The sequence below is a fragment of the Macrobrachium nipponense genome, chromosome 28, assembly GCF_015104395.2.
Source record: "Macrobrachium nipponense isolate FS-2020 chromosome 28, ASM1510439v2, whole genome shotgun sequence".
NCBI classification, from domain to species: domain Eukaryota; kingdom Metazoa; phylum Arthropoda; class Malacostraca; order Decapoda; family Palaemonidae; genus Macrobrachium; species Macrobrachium nipponense.
The window spans coordinates 41,269,497-41,289,496 of record NC_087217.1 but is presented as its reverse complement, the minus strand read 5'-3'; the positions used below and the strand labels follow the sequence as shown (position 1 = coordinate 41,289,496).

General features: G+C 35.9%; 1 protein-coding gene across 2 annotated transcripts in view; it reads left to right on the top strand.

Annotated features, from left to right (window-relative positions):
- Positions 1–20,000, top strand: part of LOC135201686 (lachesin-like) — a 494,533-nt gene that overhangs the window by 268,994 nt on the left and 205,539 nt on the right. For both annotated transcript variants that reach the window (XM_064230822.1, XM_064230821.1), the window contains exon 2: positions 1,242–1,433. In XM_064230822.1, coding sequence (XP_064086892.1) covers positions 1,340–1,433 — 94 coding nt within the window. In that variant the 5' untranslated portion in view covers positions 1,242–1,339. The remainder of the gene's footprint in view (positions 1–1,241; positions 1,434–20,000) is intronic.

The window sequence follows — 20,000 nt, the reverse complement described above, 5'->3', positions numbered from 1 at the left end:
ATGGATGTCCTTGGTTCTTGAAATATGATGAGCGAAAGAGTCAATACGATTCTCAAAAAATTCTCGGAATGCGAAAGGCTCTGCTCAAGGCTTCCTAGTATTGCTCCTCGAGTGAGTTGTTTATCCTATGATGGGTCTCAGTAAGAAAACAGTTGGTATTTGGATGAGAGCATCGTTTGCCTACCTTATTCTGAAGTGACAGAAAATGGATAAACAATATCATTTCTACGTTTAGCAAATCAGTGGAGCGTCTACTAACGAGTTTCTTTGGAAAACTTATTTCTTGGTTAAAAACAGAATGGAGCTCTCTGGTCAACTTCTTAAGAAATTTAGTGACTATTCTGGTCACGTAAAATATGACATCATATATAACTAATATATAACTCAAAAAAATATATAACTCAAGAAAAATAATCTCTGATACATTGAGTATGTGAAATAAAGTAGTGTAGAATAATATTAGTTGTAGCAAAACTTCTGTCACTAACGGAATGAGATTTCTCGGAAGGACTCAAATTACTGTTCAAATAGCTTTCTCGGTGAAATCTGTGTGGATGACATTGCTCGATGATCAAAACATATGACAAAAACAATTCATTTGCTTGATACAGTTGTCAAATAATTAATGCGTGACTAAGCGCAGATAAAGACATATTTTTGCGAGTCGTCTGTATTCCCATCCATTTGTATACATACCAGAGTGCAATGTAGTACAGCCAGAGGACAGAGGGTCTATCAAGATATCATTTCGTGCAGTCATTCTTTCTCCAATGAATATTCATGACCCCATAGAAAATCTTTAACTGATTTCCGATTCTAAATATCACTAAAATCTCCATTGCTCCGCGGTTAAGTGCGAATGTTATTTTCAGTCCAAGTTGTGCTTCTAGAAAATATAAACAAAAGATTATGAATAAATCACTAAAAAGAGACATTATAATAATCAGCAAGAGCAAATGTAGAAATCTGATCTAAAATCATGAAAAAGATAAACTGGCTACGGAGTGTAATTCATTGAAGTTCTTGCAAAGGTATTTTAACTATTTTGTAGAAAACCAAACGTACACATATCGGAGTTTAAACATTTTCATTAAATGTTGACTGATGCATCTCCCTGGCGTCAATCTATTTTTGTTCGTTCACATATTTCCTACTGCCAAGAATTTTCATGATAATGGCAATATTGATGAGACTGAATGAAGAGGCTTTCAGACTGAAAGAACTTTCTCTTATTTTTGCAGGTTTCGTCTCTGAAGGCGCCATTTGCTGAGTGGAGCTTTGCAGTCGACCATTTATTCATTACTCTACAACGTCCGTCGCGCTTCGAAGCTCAGACCGGATGGACGTCCAATTGTTATCGCATTACCTGGTGTTACACCTCTTGCTACTTGTAGTCGTACGTCTTCAGGACCACCGAGTTCGTGCGTATCCTGGTAAGGCATAGCAGCAAGTTAGTGCACACATTAATCTCGATCAGCGACGTCGGATCTGGTAGGAAATTGGATGGGTGGCCACTAGGGAGACCGGACGCCATCAATATATAGGCTATCTGGAGGATACAAACATATGTGTTTACAATAGGCATAGTATAAATATCTTCTGCAAACAAATATGCAAATATATAATATATATATATATATATATATATATATATATATATATATATATATATACATACATGCATGCATATATATACTACATACTACACATACGTATACACACAATACATACATACATACATACATATATATATATATATATATATATATATATATATATGTGTGTGTGTGTGTGTGTGTGTGTGTGTGTGTGTATCACAGACTAGACGGGCAAGGTGCTTATTTGCATGATGAAGAAGATTAAAGGCAGGAATACTATGCAATACAAATTTTGCTTTAATCCTACGTTTTGTCAAAAAAAACATCGCCACATCTTCAGGGATTTTCTACAAAATAAAATTTATGTTAACTCCTTTGATTGTGTTTTAATCTTTGCTGCCGATAGGTTAGTTGTGTGGAGCTGTTTTAGCTGTAATTTTATGAATGTATGAATTTTACATACGACTGTATATGTTGGTGTTCTTTTTGTGTATTTATATAAATTTGCGAAATATTTAAATGTTCTTTTCGTTATCCATGATTCTTTTATACTCCTACTTTCATTTTTAGTCATTGTGCATGTAATTTATGTCTGTTTGTTGCAATTTTACCATTAGATTGATTTAGCACTTTCAACTATTGGATCTTGTAATCAGGTATTATTTCGTGTAGAAAATCCCTGAAGAGTTGGCGTTGTTTTCACGAAACGTAGGATTAAAGCAAAATTTGTATTGCATAGTATTCCTGCCTTTAATCTTCTCCATCATGCAAATAAGCACCTTGCCCGTCTAGTCTGCGATATATATACACACACATATATATATATAATATATATATATATATATATATATATATATATATATATATATTTATAACATATATATAATATATATAAATAACTGTAGTAGACACAATGCCCTCCTCTCGAATTCAATTTCTAGGAAGGTCTGGTATATTTCAGCGTAGGAGGCCATGGTTTTGTGGGAGTGGTATACTGTTGATTATTAGTCCTCACAGTCTACATAGAATGGTGAGTGCCAACAATACAACTAGTACTGATTGAGATGGTTGTTCCGTAAAGCAAGTGTGGGACTGTGAATTGGGAACCCAGATGTAACCAGAGGGCATGAGCCTGTGAACCCACTAAGGCAGGAAAAAATAGGAAGGAAGGGCCAAGATGGATCCTCGGTTTGCGAGACTGGGGGAATCTCCAAGGCTTGGGATAGGAAAGAGAATGAAAGTTGGTTGCTAGTCCCATGGGATGAAGGTTTGTTCAAGAGAATGCTTGTGGCGCAGAGCTGGATGCCTGGGAATGGCTTGGAAGAGCCAAGGATTGAAAGGCCTATAAAAGTGGCACTTACAGTATGGATGGTAAAGTAGTTACACACAACAATTGGTCGTTGTCAGGTGTGGATTGATGTTCAGTTAACAGTAAGTGGCACTGGTTTTGCGTGGATTTGATGTTCGCAAACGAACAAAGCTTGTGGGTCCCTCAAGTCGTTGGTTTATTTACATGGAACGAGGTTGTATTCAAAGGAGAGGTGTTAGGGATTTGTGCATGGACAAAACTGGCTATTGCAGAATTTGATTAGCGGAAATTCGAAACTCGGGATATTTGAATGAAGCTTCTGCACCAATTTAACTAAATAAGTTAAGCGTTTGTACAGAGAATTCAAAAGGTTTAAACAATAAATTGGTCACTCAGAGACAACAGCTGTCTATTACATAGCAGGGTTGCCAGAAAGGATTTCCCAGCTAGAATGGCTATCATAAGTTTTCAGCGGGAATTTTACACTTTCCCGTCAATTTAACAATTAACATTGGTTATCACTGTACTTTCTTAGCTAATGCCTAACCACTTGAGATAATAGGTCTCGCAAATAGCATGCACTAATGAGAACTAAGCTAAAATATGTGCGCGAGTGGCAACAAAGCTCCTCTCCGAAGCAATGAATAAACTTGTAAGAGCACGTGGTTAAGAGTGGATCACTCCAATGTTTTGAAGACTTGGGATTCAGAAATGTAAAACGAAAATACTAAAAAAAAAAGTACTTATGGTTGTGTATTGCTGTCCAAGGGTGCCAAACATAAAACGGGTTTTACAATAAAGATTCATTTATCTTGCGAAAGCTCTCAGACTAGCCAGTTGTTACATGTGTGGCCGTGCAACATCCACAATTTAATTTGGGAATAAACTAACATCTGAAAAAATTGGGTGTTACGCAAGTAGCAACAAAAAATATGGAAAAATATAACAAAATTGATGGAGTTAAGGGAAATGCAATGTTGAACTTAGTTAAGTTATTATCACATGGATCAGGAGATAGTTATGCCTTAGCTACAAGCACTAGGCTCCGTGGCACTGAATTTACATTAGTTCACAAATCAATGAGTGCCACTATGCAAAACCAATGAATGTTAAGCCCTCTATGGGAAAGAATTTATTGAATGAAAGGATTATTGCAATATCATGGAACATAAAATAATAAATAACAGCTCTTCAATCTTCCACCCTGGAACTTGATAAATAATGACAGTAGAAATACCTTTGCACTATGGGAACACAACAACCACCGTCTCCTATTCTGCAAATTAAGAAAGCACTGCAACCTCGATTTAAAAACGCAATTAATGTAACTGGGACTTGCTTAAGGCAGAGAGGGTAAGTAATCTAAAACTAATACAAGATAGCAAAATGAATGAACACTTATGGTTGGGAGTCACAAATATTTTTCCACTTCACTTAGTCTCTGAAGGTGAAGGAGATGCAATGGGAATTTACTTTATATGTGAGAGCAGGCAAAAATTAAAGAAGTAAGAGAATTGTGGATTGAAACAAACCCAAAATTCACTGTACCTTTTTCCTTTGGACATCAGTCTTGAACATAGCGTCAGACTTTGAAGTTACAGGATTTTGGTGGGAAATGTATCAACACCACAAAAGCATGCAGTAGGGTAAGGGTAAGGGGATAGGGGAGGGGGTGACGGGCAGAGTCTCGATCACCGAGTCTATCCTAACCTGAGAAAAAATGCATCAGGGAAGCCACTTCACTGCCTTATATGGGCTCAGCTCTCCCAGGCTTCCTTGTCTGCCATATTGGGGTGTTCTTAGGGCATTTACCGTTAGAAATCACCAGCTTTCCTCCTGTCCTCAGATGGGTGACCTGGAATGGAAATGTGAAACGACGGCACAACACAGGTTCGAGAAGATGCAGGACAATAGGAAGGGATCATTAGAAGGGAGGCGAAGTGTGATACCAAGACCAATCTTTAGTGACTGAAGTGCAAGCTAATACACCTTCCATACATCAACATGGGTGGTCTGGCCTCTGAGTTTTTTGCTTTATTAAAATCTAGTATGTTTTCGTTTTTAGGTTTCGTAAAACTGAGGCCTTGAATACAGACATAAAATGTAAGTCTGTTACAATATATATATATATATAATATATATATATATTATATATATATATATATATATATATATCTATATATATATATATATATATATATATCTATATATATATATATATATATATATATATCATATATATAATATATATATATCATTTTATATATATATATATATATATAAATATATATATATATATAATGAAGATATTTAAAAGTGGCACATGTATGCAGTCTTGAATATATTGGTAATGGAGTAGATGATCGCAGGAATAAAAGAACAAACTCAAAATACATTCATACTGTATTATATGATGTACAGATAACAACAACAATTATTTACGGTAATAATGAGAGAAACATATTTTTAAAAATTTGATGTTATGGTATTCAAGAACATGAATTCAATGAAAATGCGTTGATAATAAATCTTCGTGATAAGGCCACCGGATGTATTTATCAATTCATGTGACAAAAGGAAATAAATGGTAAAACAATCTATGAAATATGTTTGATATTAGTGCAGTTTTTGTTCATATATGATGAAATAATCCAGCTATCAATCGGTCCTGCGGTAAAAAATGGGTTCTCCCTTGTACCCTATCGGACTGAAACATAATCGAGTCTAGTTTTATATGAAAAAAAATTATAACGATATAAACATCAGCATTGAAATGCACAGATTTTAAGGAGACGAGTTAATCATTTCAAAATTAATGTGCGCCATTCAATTTACCAAAGGAAATATTTACATTTTCATTCCTTGTCCAAATATATATTATGTGGTTAACTATATTAAATTTCGTTAAATGATTTTCCTTCAAAATAAGTTTTCAAAAAACTCCATGTTAGGCGCAGGATTTGGCACGGTTGTACCCACATTTTGAGAGCATTTTTTCCTGCTGATTTTAAATTTCCGTTCTTTCACACTTATTATAGATAATTCTATGAAAGTGTCTTTAGAGAATGGTAATCCACCTGTCTGTTCTCAAAAGGTGTCTGATAAAAATGTAAATGTCGTCAATGAAGACAGGACATCATTGCTCAGAATAACTGTTAATCAATATGTTACTTCATTTTTTTATCAAGACTACATCCCACTTTATGCTGGCATCAGAAAAGGTATCAACAAACCGGTGTGTTTAGAGCTCTAGTAACGTATTTTGATCAATTCTCTGGGGCAGAACCAGTGGACCTCATCACTGGCCCGCGTAAAAATGTACTATGAGCATTTTCATGACTCCGCACAGATATGGTGAAGTTGCTGAGGTCACACAGAACCTTTTAATCACAACTCCATTTCCATTTACGGATTTTCTAGCACTCTTGACGAAATCTTGATGTCATTCTCTGTATGCATTTTCATCGCTCGAAAGATTGTTGCTCTTTCTACATAATCAAGAAGAATTAACCAGATTTGGCAGGTTATGTCATCTAATTTTCACTACCTTTCATTTATGGCTACCATGAATTTGGGGGTAAAGGGATTCGGAGCGTCTCGTCTTGCATATTTGCAAAAATAATTCCGTGGAATATATTCACATTTTTCCTGGACATTTCATTGTAATTCTCCGCATTGCTTAGCCCTTTAGTTATTTCTACCCCCCTGTTCACTGCAAATGCAACATGAGAACTTTAAGGTATAAAATATTGATCAAAGCACAGCCTAATGAGAGGACTTCCAGCATTTGTACCCTGTGGTTCATCTGCATGCACGCACACACACGCATATATATATTATATATCTATATATATATATATATATTATATCTATTATTATATATATATATTCTAATATTTATATATTATATATTATATACTATATATATAAATATACATATATTATATATAATATATATATTTATATATATCATATTATATGTTATATAATTAATATTATATATATATATCATATATAGAAATTGCAGAAATCACCATACAGCGCAAATAAGGTTTTATACAGCATACACCTTTTCCTTGTGATGCTACCTCCTGTTTATTATCAAGTATGTAATACTGTCCAGCCTCAATGTTAATTGAGTTTAATGATCGAACGAATCTCTCGGTCTCTTATTCTCTCTCTGCATAGTAGTAGTAATATAAAGATATATATATATATACATATATATATATATATATATATATATATATATATGTAAGTATATATATATATATATATATATATATATATATATATGGTAAGTATATATATATATATATACATATATATATATATATATATATATATATATACAATATATATATATGATATATATATATATATATATATATATATACTTACATATATATATATATATATATATATATATATATATATATATGTAAGTAATATATATAGTATATATATATATTATATATACTTACATATCTATATATATATATATATATATATATATATATATATATATGTATATATATATATATATATATATATATATATATGTATATATATATATATATATATATATATATATATATATATATATATGTATATATATATATACTTACATATATATATATATATATATATATATATATATATATATATATAACTTACATATATATATATATATATATATATATATATATATATATATTACTACTACTATGCAGAGAGAGACTAAGAGACCGAGAGATTCGTTCGATCATTAAACTCAATTAACATTGAGGCTGGACAGTATTAAATACTTGATAATAAACAGGAGGGTAGCATCACAAGGAAAAGGTGTATGCTGTATGAAACCTTATTTGCGCTGTATGGATTTCTGCAATTTATATATATATATATATATATATATATATATATATATATATATATATATATATATATACATATATATGATATATATATACATATATATAATATATATATAATATATATATATATATATATATATATATATATATATATATACATATATATATATGATATATATATATATATATATATATATTATATATATATATATATATATAATATATATATATATGTATATATATATATCATCCCGGAGGTTTTATATATATAATATATATATATATATATGGGGGATGTCCATGATACAAGGAGTAAAAATTACAAGTTTTATTCAAAGAAACGTTTCGCACATGAATTCTCTGTGCATCATCAGTCTATGAAAGAACAAAAAGACATATTTATAAATAACATACAATAAAAGTACCAAAAAAACAGGAATTCACATATATTAAAAGTAGTCTTAAAATTACATGAAAGAACAAAGTAAAATACAGGTTAGAATAAAGACTACTTAGATAAAAAACCGTCCACTGTGAGGAGAGAAGATGGAATAAACTAAGAAGTTAAAAGTAACGACTTCAACTATGCCAGGTAAAGAGTTGCTGAAGAAGTATTACTGTTAAGGGAGGGAACAAGGCTCTTGATATATAATGACTCAAGGGGAGTTAAATGGTCAGGATGTTTGACATGGACTATTATGGAAAAATGTTCTATTTGTACTTCAATTTTGCAATGAACGGCATGATTTCTGATGTTAGACAATTCACGTTGTTTTAATCTCTGACCAGTGCGAAAGCTGAAGCCTAAGTGACTGCAATATCTGACCCTTAACAGCCTTCGAGTTCATCCGACGTAAGCGTCCGGACATCCAGGCCATGTAAATTTATATATAAAAGGCTGAAGGCCATCTTAATAGTTAAAAAAGGAACCAATTGTGCAAGGACTGGTTGATATGAGTTTCACTTTAAGGCATGGTATCTCATGTTCAATGATTCTTGTGAGGTTTGATGTAAATTTCAAGTCAGATATATAAGGGATCGCTACATAAAATAGTCTTTTAGGGACATTAAAATTAGGGATTGGTGGCTGTAAGAATTTTGTAAGTATTTTAGTAATGGGTTTTTTTAACAATTTCGAATGGAAACGAATTAGATTTGAAGAAACTTAACAAAAAAGTAATTTCCATGTGAAATAATTGCAAAGACGAAGAGTATTTCAGTGCTCTATTAACCAATGTGTGAATCGTATTAAGTTTAAAAGACCCCCACATATAAATATATATATATATATATATATATATATATATATATATATATTCATATAATATATATATATATCAACGTTTTTTCACAAGTAATCAATGCAAAATCTGTCCGTATAAAAAGACCATGAACAAGATGCAATCTTATACATTGATTTTATTATTTCGACCTGCGTTTCCTTCCACTTTCTTACAGTGAATTCAGTAGGTGGGGTTCAAAGTGCAAATGTTTTTACTGCAAAAGTATTCAAACTATTATAGCTAGTTTAAACCTACTGTGGATTGAACCAATATCCTGGTCAGTCGCACCCTGACCAACAATGAATGCTTTTTATTTCTTGCTATGAATTCATTTTTAATGGTATAAAGCTGATTTTGATGCCATTTGAAGCAAGATTCCGGCACTTTATTGAAGTATGATAAATAATGGGAGAAAATCAAAATGACACATTCAAGTTAGCCAAAAATTATCGGAAGATAACGTCTTTGGAATGTCAGTGTTTAATAGTAGGATGACATCCATTGACATCATCAGAATCTCAGAGGTGTAACCACACGTAGGATCAAGAATAAATAAACGTAGATATATACACAGCCCGCCTTTTGAGCTTATGACAGCAGGCTCTTGGTAAGTTGCCCTCGAAGTTACAATATGTATAAATTTGGAAGATATACAAGGGGGACCTTCAGACTTCTCGATCCAAAAACGGCCATGACTTACAAGAATAGATATATTTCAAAAATTATAAGTTATAACTGGAAAAAGGGGCCCTCTAAGTAGACCAGCCGAGTCCCGATAGGGTGGCCTTCACTTCATCAATGTAAAGATGAGGATGATGATGAAAAAAATGTTTCAGCTCCCCAATTCATAAACGATCCTGTGATGTGTAAGACTTGTTCAATATGTACCTAACGTCGATGGACCCTCTTGTGTATCACTTGTAACTAGTTTAAGAGTATCAGTCATAAGATGGTAAAAAGAGCATTAGCACTGAAACAAAAACTTGATATGTTCATCTTTCTCTGGAACTATGTCATATTCATTTGCTTCATTCGCGCTATCCCTCTGGCTTGTGTATGGAAGAGAACCGTGAGTGTCCTCATTGCAGTAAAACTACCATCACAGACCTTGTGAATTTTACAAAAGGGTAATAATGATATAATGAGACGAATCGGCGAAGTTATTACAATGATGAAAACACCAAAGCTCTCCCAAGGGATGGTCACCATTTCAACAATTTTGAAAAAGTAATTCAAAGGCAACTGTGGCCTCGACATCAAAAAATCATTGCTGAATTCAAGTACGAAAAATTTTGAAATTATTATTAAGGAAACCACATCAATTCAAGAAAATGCGTATTTTTGTCATTGATAAATATGGTAGGAAAAAGAGGACATGTCCTCCTCCTCCTCTTCAGCCATAATGAGGAAGGACGGAAGACTGCCAAGGGGGTGGGGGAGCCAACCGTCTGTTGTGTGCATAAAGATGCCATTGAATAAGGTGCACTGAAGGTATATACGGAGTGCTAATAGTATGACATAACGAGCAAAGGGGTCGCACAAAGTACCGAAATACTCGATTTTTTATCTAACGCCATGATAGTTTTAATTAATCTTTGCACCATCTATCCCCATCCAGAATCAAAACCGATTCCATTTACGTTGCAAGACTGGATCATTTGTGGTTATATATTAATCCTCACATAAACCATTTCCTCGCAAGTTAATTACCGAAAAGACAATAATTATACTTTCATGAACTTTCATTTAGACATGCCAGTTGTGAGGTCTTCATCTCATGTCATTCAAAACTTACGGCCAACGTTAAATTCCTGTTGGAATTCTGATTCTGAGTTTGACCTTGACCCCACTGTATACACATCGAACTCATTTATGGCCTCTGCCTACCAAGGTTAAATTCATATTCGGCAATCGACCTCCGAGTATGACTGTGATATTAACCTCATAGTGCCCAGTGCCGCCTTTAATGGAATGTGCATATTACGGAAGAGGGCTTGTACTGTTAAACATTTATGGCCAAAGACAAATTACTATTATGCCTTTGATCTTGAGCATGACTTTGCCTTCAGTGCCCTGCAAACCATTTCTCGTCAAAGGTTGCATCAGTGTACAATTTGCACTTCGCCATTTAGGATGAGGAGAGTATATATAAACACACACACATAAACTTTCTTAAGTATACAATAAATGTGCCAGATGACTGAGCAAATAAAGTTGGCATCATAAGTCAAAATTACATCGAAATTTTATTTGTGTTAACCAATTCACCATTACTAAAAATATGATTAAAGAAGCATCATAAAAGAGAAAATACTGATGTCTAAAAGTATGATTAAAGAAGCATCATAAAAGACATAATACTAATGTCTAAAAATGTTATTAAAGAAGCCTCACAAAAGAGAAAATACTAATGTCTGAAAATATGATTAAAGAAGCATCAAAAAGGCAAAAGTACTGATGTCTAAAATATAATTAAAGGAGCATCATAAAAAAATACTGATGTCTAAAAATATGTTTAAAAAAGCGTCATAAAATACAAAATACTAATGCTTAAAATATGATTAAAGAAGCATCACAAAAGAGAAAATGCTGATGTCTAAACATATGATTAAAGAAGCATCATAAAAGAGAAAATGCTGATGTCTAAACATATGATTAAAGAAGCACCACAAAAGAGAAAATGCTGATGTCTAAACATATTATTAAAGAAGCATCATAAAAGAGAAAATGCTGATGTCTAAACATATGATTAAAGAATCATCATGAAAGAGAAAATACTGATGTCTAAACATATGATTAAAGAGGCATCATAAAAGAGAAAATGCTGATGTCTAAACATATGATTAAAGAAGCATCACAAAAGAGAAAATACTGATGTCTAAACATATGATTAAAGAATCATCATGAAAGAGAAAATACTGATGTCTAAACATATGATTAAAGAAGCATCATAAAAGAGAAAATGCTGATGTCTAAACATATGATTAAAGAAGTATCATGAAAGAGACTGATGTCAGTCCCAAAGAGGAGCTGGAGGATGAAAGACTAACTGCATCACCATGTTCAGTGACCCTCCGAAAAGGATTCACAACCACTTTCTGAATAACATTGCTGAACAGTGCTCATACAAAGCATCCTGAGGAGTGAGGCAAGAAGAAGATCTAAATTGTGGGAAAGGTGGGAAAATGAGGCGTTTGCTCAAAGCAGAAATAACATGAACAAGATTCTTGTGGCACCGCGAGGACGCGCGTTGTTTTCGACCTCATTATGAGAATTCCCTCGTAGTTTCCTGTTTACGATTTACTCCTACATGCAGTGTGCTTTCGTAGGCAATAGCCTAGAACCTTGATCGCAAACTCACGTAGAGTACATAGGATGTGTACAAAATTATGCTTTCAGGATCGTATCAACCTTCATTTTATATTTTGAAATGAACCTACTTAACTACCACTCGGAACTCATTAAGGCATTGAGAAGAATCTATGAATTATGGATCTGAGTACTTCATGCATTCGCTGACATTTGTCTGCCTGTGTCTCTAGGGATTTTCCTGTAAAGAAATCTCTGGATTTGGGTGCAGAAGAAATACGGGATTTGCACAAACGTCCTTTGCTTTCTTACACCGAAATCCCTTAGAATGGGAGTCTCTTTTGCTCTTTTGGAATCAGAATTTTAAGAAGGTACCAGCAGCGCTCCTCTCCTCTGGGGTTCCACGCTGTTTGGTGGTTTTATGAAGCGTAAGTGCCAGAGTCTCTCTCTCTCTCTCTCTCTCTCTCTCTCTCTCTCTCTCTCATTAAGAGAAGGATATCATTTTGTTATTTTCTCATCATTTCGCTTATTTCATCACTGTTTCCCAAACACTGGAGCTGGGAGTCATGTTTCTCTCACTCTTTCTCATCAAATTATCGAAGCAGTTTTCATATTGTTCTTCTGTGTGTGTGTGTGTGTGTGTGTGTGTGTGTGTGTGTGTGTGTGTGTGTGTGTGTGAAACGGGAGGTCGATTTGGCCCCAGTACAAATCCGTCCCCAAGTATTTCCAGTCCCATTTGATTCGGCGTCGTGGAGAAAATCATTAAATTTTAAGATTGTTCCCTTCTTAGTATGTACTTCGCAGGTAATGCATATTATGAAAGGGTGTGTAAAAATGTATGCTAGGTGGAATAGCAGAGCAGAAAATCCTTCATCCGGGTATGAGTAATTACCATAGAGTGCATGAAATTTGATTCATCATTTTATTGCACTGAAAAGTGGGAAGGACCAAAGAAATGAAAAGGCCATTTTATATTAATTTATATTCTGCCTAGGGAAACATTGTAAAGTTCTAGGCTAAAGAATAGCACAAAGTTTCCTATTCTTCATCAATCTCTCATCTTCTCCTCTTTTACTGGTATTTTACATTCATGTCTCTCTCTCTCTCTCTCTCTCTCTCTCTCTCTCTCTCTCTCTCTCTTTTCTTCTTCTTCTTCTTCACTCAGTGTCCCTTTAAAGAAAATTCTAATTAACATGCTCCTCCTCTCACTCAGATTCTCGTCTCTTTTTCTCGCTCCCCCATTACAGGCAGATTTTTTTTTCATATCCTTCCTCTCTTTCTTTCTTACTGGACAGAGGTTCTCTCTCTCTCTCTCTCTCTCTCTCTCTCTCTCTCTGTCACCGGAGAAGGATAATGTTTTTCACAATCCTCTTTTTTATCACTCCCTCCCATGCACTGTCCGAAACACTGCCTTCTTTCCCTCCTTCCCTCCCTCATGTGACCCCCAACATACTTCAGCTGAATCTCAATCTGCAGATTTTTGGAAGCGTTGGCTTTCTCGTTGCTGGTACCAAGCAAGTAAGTGATGACATGAGCACACACTCATAAACATAAACGCATACCTACCCTGAGAGACAAACAGGTTGGCCAAAATATTGTAAGAGACCACTTAAAGATCGTGAAATGTTGAAATCTAAATTCAGGAGAACACAAAATGTTAAAGCCTTTGGATGAATTTCAGCATAAAAATTTGTCTTCATTTACCATTATTGTGTATGGCGTCATCCGCATACACTTAATGAAAGCCTGTAATAATATTCTAGGTGAATTTTGTCTCACAATAATGCGAAGGAAAACGAATTAAAACCTTCCACTCTGTCTGCTAATTATGAAACCACTCAAGTTACAGCTAAATTTTCGGTGGATGATCATGAACTTTCAACGACTATTATTACTTGAGCTTTACACCCAGAATTTCGTTTGAGAATTCTCTCTTGAATGACTTCTGTCCCGTAAATGCTATTTCATACACTAAAGACGCAGATGATCCGGTTCTTGTATATCATATAGATGATTTCAAAGAGACGATACAATGTCGTCAGGAAATAATCCCTACAGCACTAGATAATCTAGTGATAATATTCGATGGCTGAGATTGTGGATAGAAATACAGCGATCAATCTTCTAAAACTCTCCAAATCTTGTGGATCTAATTGTATTTTGCCTTTTTTTTAAGTTAACAATTTTCCAAAGAACCATCTCTCTTTTGCCCATCATTTCTAGGATACTAGAGAAAATAATCGCTATTCATCCAATGACTTTACTTGAATCAGACGCTGCCTCTTACTCATGCCTTCACTACATTGGTGACCAAGGAGATGACCGACTCAGCCAACCTCAACAATGCCAGCCTCTCCAGCGAGACCATCACTGCCACCTCCATACATTTACCTTCATTCATGCCCCACAACCCAGAAGCTTGGTTTTTCAGGGCAGATGGAATTTTTCAATTAAAGAAAGTTACCTTCTCAGTACACAAAGCAGTTGCCTTCCTTGTATTCCTGCCAGACAACGTTTTCGACCAAGTCACACGATGGCTCACAGGACCAGTTGAAGTCATCCTTTAGCATGCCACCTGCCCTAAAACCCAAGAAATTACTCAACAACATGGAGACAGACATAGCAGACAAGTGGCCATCGCATGTCTACAAGCAGTTGCCATGGCTCAATGCTACCCACCACAGACGGCCAACCTGAGTCAACCCTAGACCTTGTGAGAGAGATCCTCCTCACAAAACTACCTTGCCAAACCATGGCAGCCCTGCTCAGTGCCTCCACCAGGCAACCAGACATAAGAAAAACGAACTAGAGGGAAGGTGTTACTTCCATTGGAGATTTGTGAAGAAGTCCTGCAAATGTGACATAGGCTGCCTGTTTTAAAAAAAAAAACATGCAAGAGGGTCGTGACCAACTAAACGTCAGTGGTAAACAGACTACTTGCCTCATAAGAGAATCATGCCTGCTCACCACTGTCTTTCTTCCAGGTACGAATGTAGAGACTCCATGTGTTTCTTCATCAGGGAAGAAAGGTCATATACAGAATTCCTCATCGACACCAGGGCATGCAGGTCATTTGTGTCAGCCAGTCAGCATGAATGACTCAACCCCACTCCACCCACCAACCTCCATATATTCACCGCCAGCAGAGCACCACTCAAGATGTATGGGAAGCGGGATATGGACATGTCATTCAGTGGGGAAGACTACAGTTGGACCTTCATCATGGCAGTTGGGACAATAGCAATTTTAGGAGCAGACTTCCTACAAGCACACAACCTATAAGTGGACGTAGTATCAAAGCAACTGCTCACAAAAAAAAGCTCCATCATCTCATCAACAGTCATGTAGAAAAACAGTCACCATACCATTACTGCAATAGCAGAGATGATGAACGTACCCCACTGCCAGAAATATGACAACTTCTACAAGATTACCAAGAGGTTCTCAAAGACGACCTGCAGCACAACTTCACCAAATCAGCAAAACACATTTGGCACCACATAGAAACTAAAGGCCCCTATTCCACTTGTGCTGCAGACGTTTTGCCCCAGAAAAGCTCGCCTACACCATACAAGTGTTCCAGGAAATGGAGAATGTGGGAATATACCAAGAAGCCCCCATCCCTTGGACATCCCCCTTCACATGGTACCAAAATCCGATGGAACATGGCACCCGTGAGGAGACTACTGGTGACTAAACATCGAAATGAAGCCAGATAGATACCTGTTGCCGAACATAGCAGACATAACCAACCAGATGAACAGAGCAAAGATCATCACCAAAACAGACGTACTGAAGGATACCTCCAAGCTCCAGTAGCAAAGGAAAATATACATAGAGAAGACCTCAATCATCACCCCCTTCAGTACCTAGACATCCAACTACAGCTTTTTTAGCCTTTGCATCACAGGGGCAACCTTTCAAAGACCAATGAACTAACTACTAGGCAACCTCCCCTTCTATGTAGTCTATGTCGATGACATCCACATATCTAGCCCCAACTTCAAGCAGTATCTGAAGGACATCAAGAGTACTACAAATACTTTTTAAAAAATAGACTCATGGTAAGGGAAGACAAATGCTAATGGGCAAAGAAAACTGGAAATCCTGGGACATCAAGTAAGCCCAGATGCCATTAAACCCCTACCAGAGAAAGTAAAAGCAATCACCGACTTCCTAAAACCAAGAACAATGAAAGAAGTACAAGAATTTTCAGGACTAATAAACTATTACCAAATATTCATCTCAAATACTGCCACAATCATGATTCCAATCTATAACTGTCTACAAGGAAAATAGAAAAAATTAAATTGGTCACAAGATCATTTCTTTCAGCAAAACAAGCCTAGCAAGCTGGTGAGCTGCTATAAATTGCTCATGAAAATATACATTTTGGACTTTGTGCAACCTATTTACCAGGAGAAGGAAAAAATTATTGCATAACAATTACCAGTTATTTTACAAAGATGGAAGAGCTGCACGACACGGAGTAGGTTTTATTGTGAGTGAAGAGCTAGCTGGAAAAATTAGTCATTTAAATTTACAGTGTGATAGGATTATATGGTCAGAGATGTAAAAAGTATCCCCTCTGTGTCATTCGATTCAGATCACAGGCTTCTCTTAATTAAATTAAAGGTGATGAGACTCAAACCAATTAAAAGCCAAGTGAGAGAAAGATTTATTCTGGAGAATATTAGAAAAGAGGAGTGCTTAGTTAGATATGAAAACGAAATAAGTAGAGTTAAACAAATGCAACAGGAAAGCAATAACCCAAATGAACAATGTAGACACTTTAAAATGGCTGTTGTGGGTGCTGCTAGTAATACAGTGCAGAAGAAAAGAGTTCAAGGCAGGAGGAAAAAACAAACTGCTTGGTGGACCCCCACACTAAAGTCTACTGTTGCAAGCAAAATGAAACTTTTCAGAAAATGGATGAAAACTTTGAACTTGGAAGATCATAATAACTATAAAGAAGCCTTGAGAGAAACAGAAAGAATAAAAGCTCAAACAAAAAGAGAAACCTGGGAAAGAATAGGAGAAGATCTGGGAAATCATCCCCAAGGTACCAGAAAACTCATATATAGCACTGCCAAGAACTATAGAAAGGGAAGCCAAACACCCACTTATGTAATCAAAGACCCTATGGATGGGACAATTTAAACCGAACCCTAAGAAATTGAATTAGGATGGAAACATCACTTTGAAACACTACTAAACAACGAAAACAATGACCTTGAAGAGCATGTACAATTTGATGTGGTTGGGAATGCAGAACCTGACATAACAACACTGGAAGTAAAAAATGCCCTCAAGAGGATGAGAAATGGTAAGGCCCCTGGAGTGGATACAATACCTGCAGAGCTCCTTGAAAACATGGGGGAGGATGGAGTCATCTGGCTACTACTACTAATCGACATACTCTGGAATGGACAAATACTACCTGAAGACTGGGGAAGAGATCTAATGTGCCCAATCTATAAAAAAGGTGACAATACTAATTGCAGCAGTTATAGCGGAATATCCCTGTCACACGCTTTTAAAGTATATGAAAGAATACTTGAAACCAGATAGAGAGGATATGTTGAACCAAAGTGGGGTGAATGGCAAAATGGTTTTCAACCAGGAAGACTGACAACCAATATGATTTTCTCCCTGAAGAACTGGGAATGGAACAGGAACAGATATATTGCTTTTATAGATCTAGAAAAAGCTTTTGACAGAGTACAAAGAATGAAAATAGGGGATGCCCTAAAAGACTCTTACTATGAAATCCCTGAGAAACTTATTAGAGCAATTTATAGCAGCTATCAAAACATCAGATCCCAAGTAAAAACAAATCAAGAGAATGAAGATTGGTTTGAAATTAAATCAGGAGTAAGACAGGGCAGTGGCCTTTCTCCACTTCTTTTTTATTGTTCCTCGATAAATATATGAGGGAACGAGGCAAGGAAGAAGCTGAAGATATGATCATCAACCTTATGTATGCAGATGACCATGCAATAATAGCCCCCAGCACAGAATCGCTGCAAGAAAACGTCATCAACTGGAACGTGATCTTAACAGCTAATGGAATTTGGATCAACAAGGATAAAACAGAAATAATGCACCTATCAAAAACACCAAGCAACGTAGATGTAGAATTAGGTCAGACATTGAAGCAGTGTAGAAATTTCAAATGCTTAGGAGTAGAGTTTATTGACCAAAACGATTCAAAACTGGAAATAACTACCCAAATACAGAAATTCAGTAAAAATCTATATCTGCTCTACCCTCTAATGAAAGACAGAAATATACCTCGCAAAGTGAAAATCTTAATATACCTCACTATTCTAAGGCCAATATTTGCTTATGGTCATGAATCATGGACATTAGCATCAAGAACTAGAAGCCAACTTCAAGCAGCTGAAATGAAAGCCCTAAGACTCATAAAGGGTGTAACAAGACTGGATAGGCAAAGAAATGAAAACATTAGAAGAGAACTGGGAATGGAAGGGATTCTAGATTTTGTGGAGAGAAGACAGCTTAGATGGTTTGGACACACCTAAAGAATAGATGAGGAAAGATATCATATAAGGTTTTTGGAATGGACACCAGAAGGAGGGAGACTGGTAGGAAGACCAAAAATGAGATGGCTAAAAAACATAGAGAGAGAAGGTTGATGAGATGAGGCTCTATGAAGATTGCCAAGAATGGAGAGTTCCTGAAGCAGGACGAATGACAGGCCTACCTGGCGTCTGGTGAGAAAGGTGAGAAAACAAGCATTAACCTCTGATCACACATTAATTACTGCTCTACCCCATAGGTCCCTCAGTTTGATGACGGACACATGCACAGTGATGGGTGCCGTACTTGAGCAGGACACAGGTGATGGTCGTCATCTGCTAGCATTCTTCAGCAACATCGGAAAAGAAATTCTCTATTTTCGACAGAGAGCTCTTGCAGTCCACAAAGACATCTGGCACTTCCGGCACATACTCTAGGGATGACAGTTTGTGGTATAACCAAACCATCAACCCTTGGGGCATGCCTTCACAAAAACGGTAGAAACATGGTCAGCAGGACAACAGCATCATTTATCAGCAATGGCTGAACATTCCTGCACCATCAACTACTTGAAGGGTTCAGCAAACACCATGGAAGATGCACTATTGCAAAATTGCATCAACACCGTCCAGTTAAGGATAGCCAATCCTGAAATAGCAAAGAGATGACGGAGACCTATACAGTGACTGCAGTGGGACAACCCCAACCTTATGTGGAGTGACCTGTCAGTCAACAATGGAAAGATGATCATCGCCTGGAAAACAAATACCAGACGCCCTTGGCCCTACCTACCAGAAGGCCTCAGAAGAAAAGCCTCCACACTCATCCACAACCTGTCCCAAATTTTAACAGGGTGGTACATCTGATGGGGAATGAAAAAAAAAACACAAAAACTGGACTAGAGAATGCATCCTGTGTCAAGCATAAAAAATCACAAGACATACAAAGAGCAGAATAGGAGAGTTCCACACAACACACCGCTGACTGGCTTCCATCCACGTCAACACAGTAGGATCTCTATCCCCTCTAAGGGGTACAGATACCTGTTCACCATTACCCTCAGAAATACCAGGTGGCATAG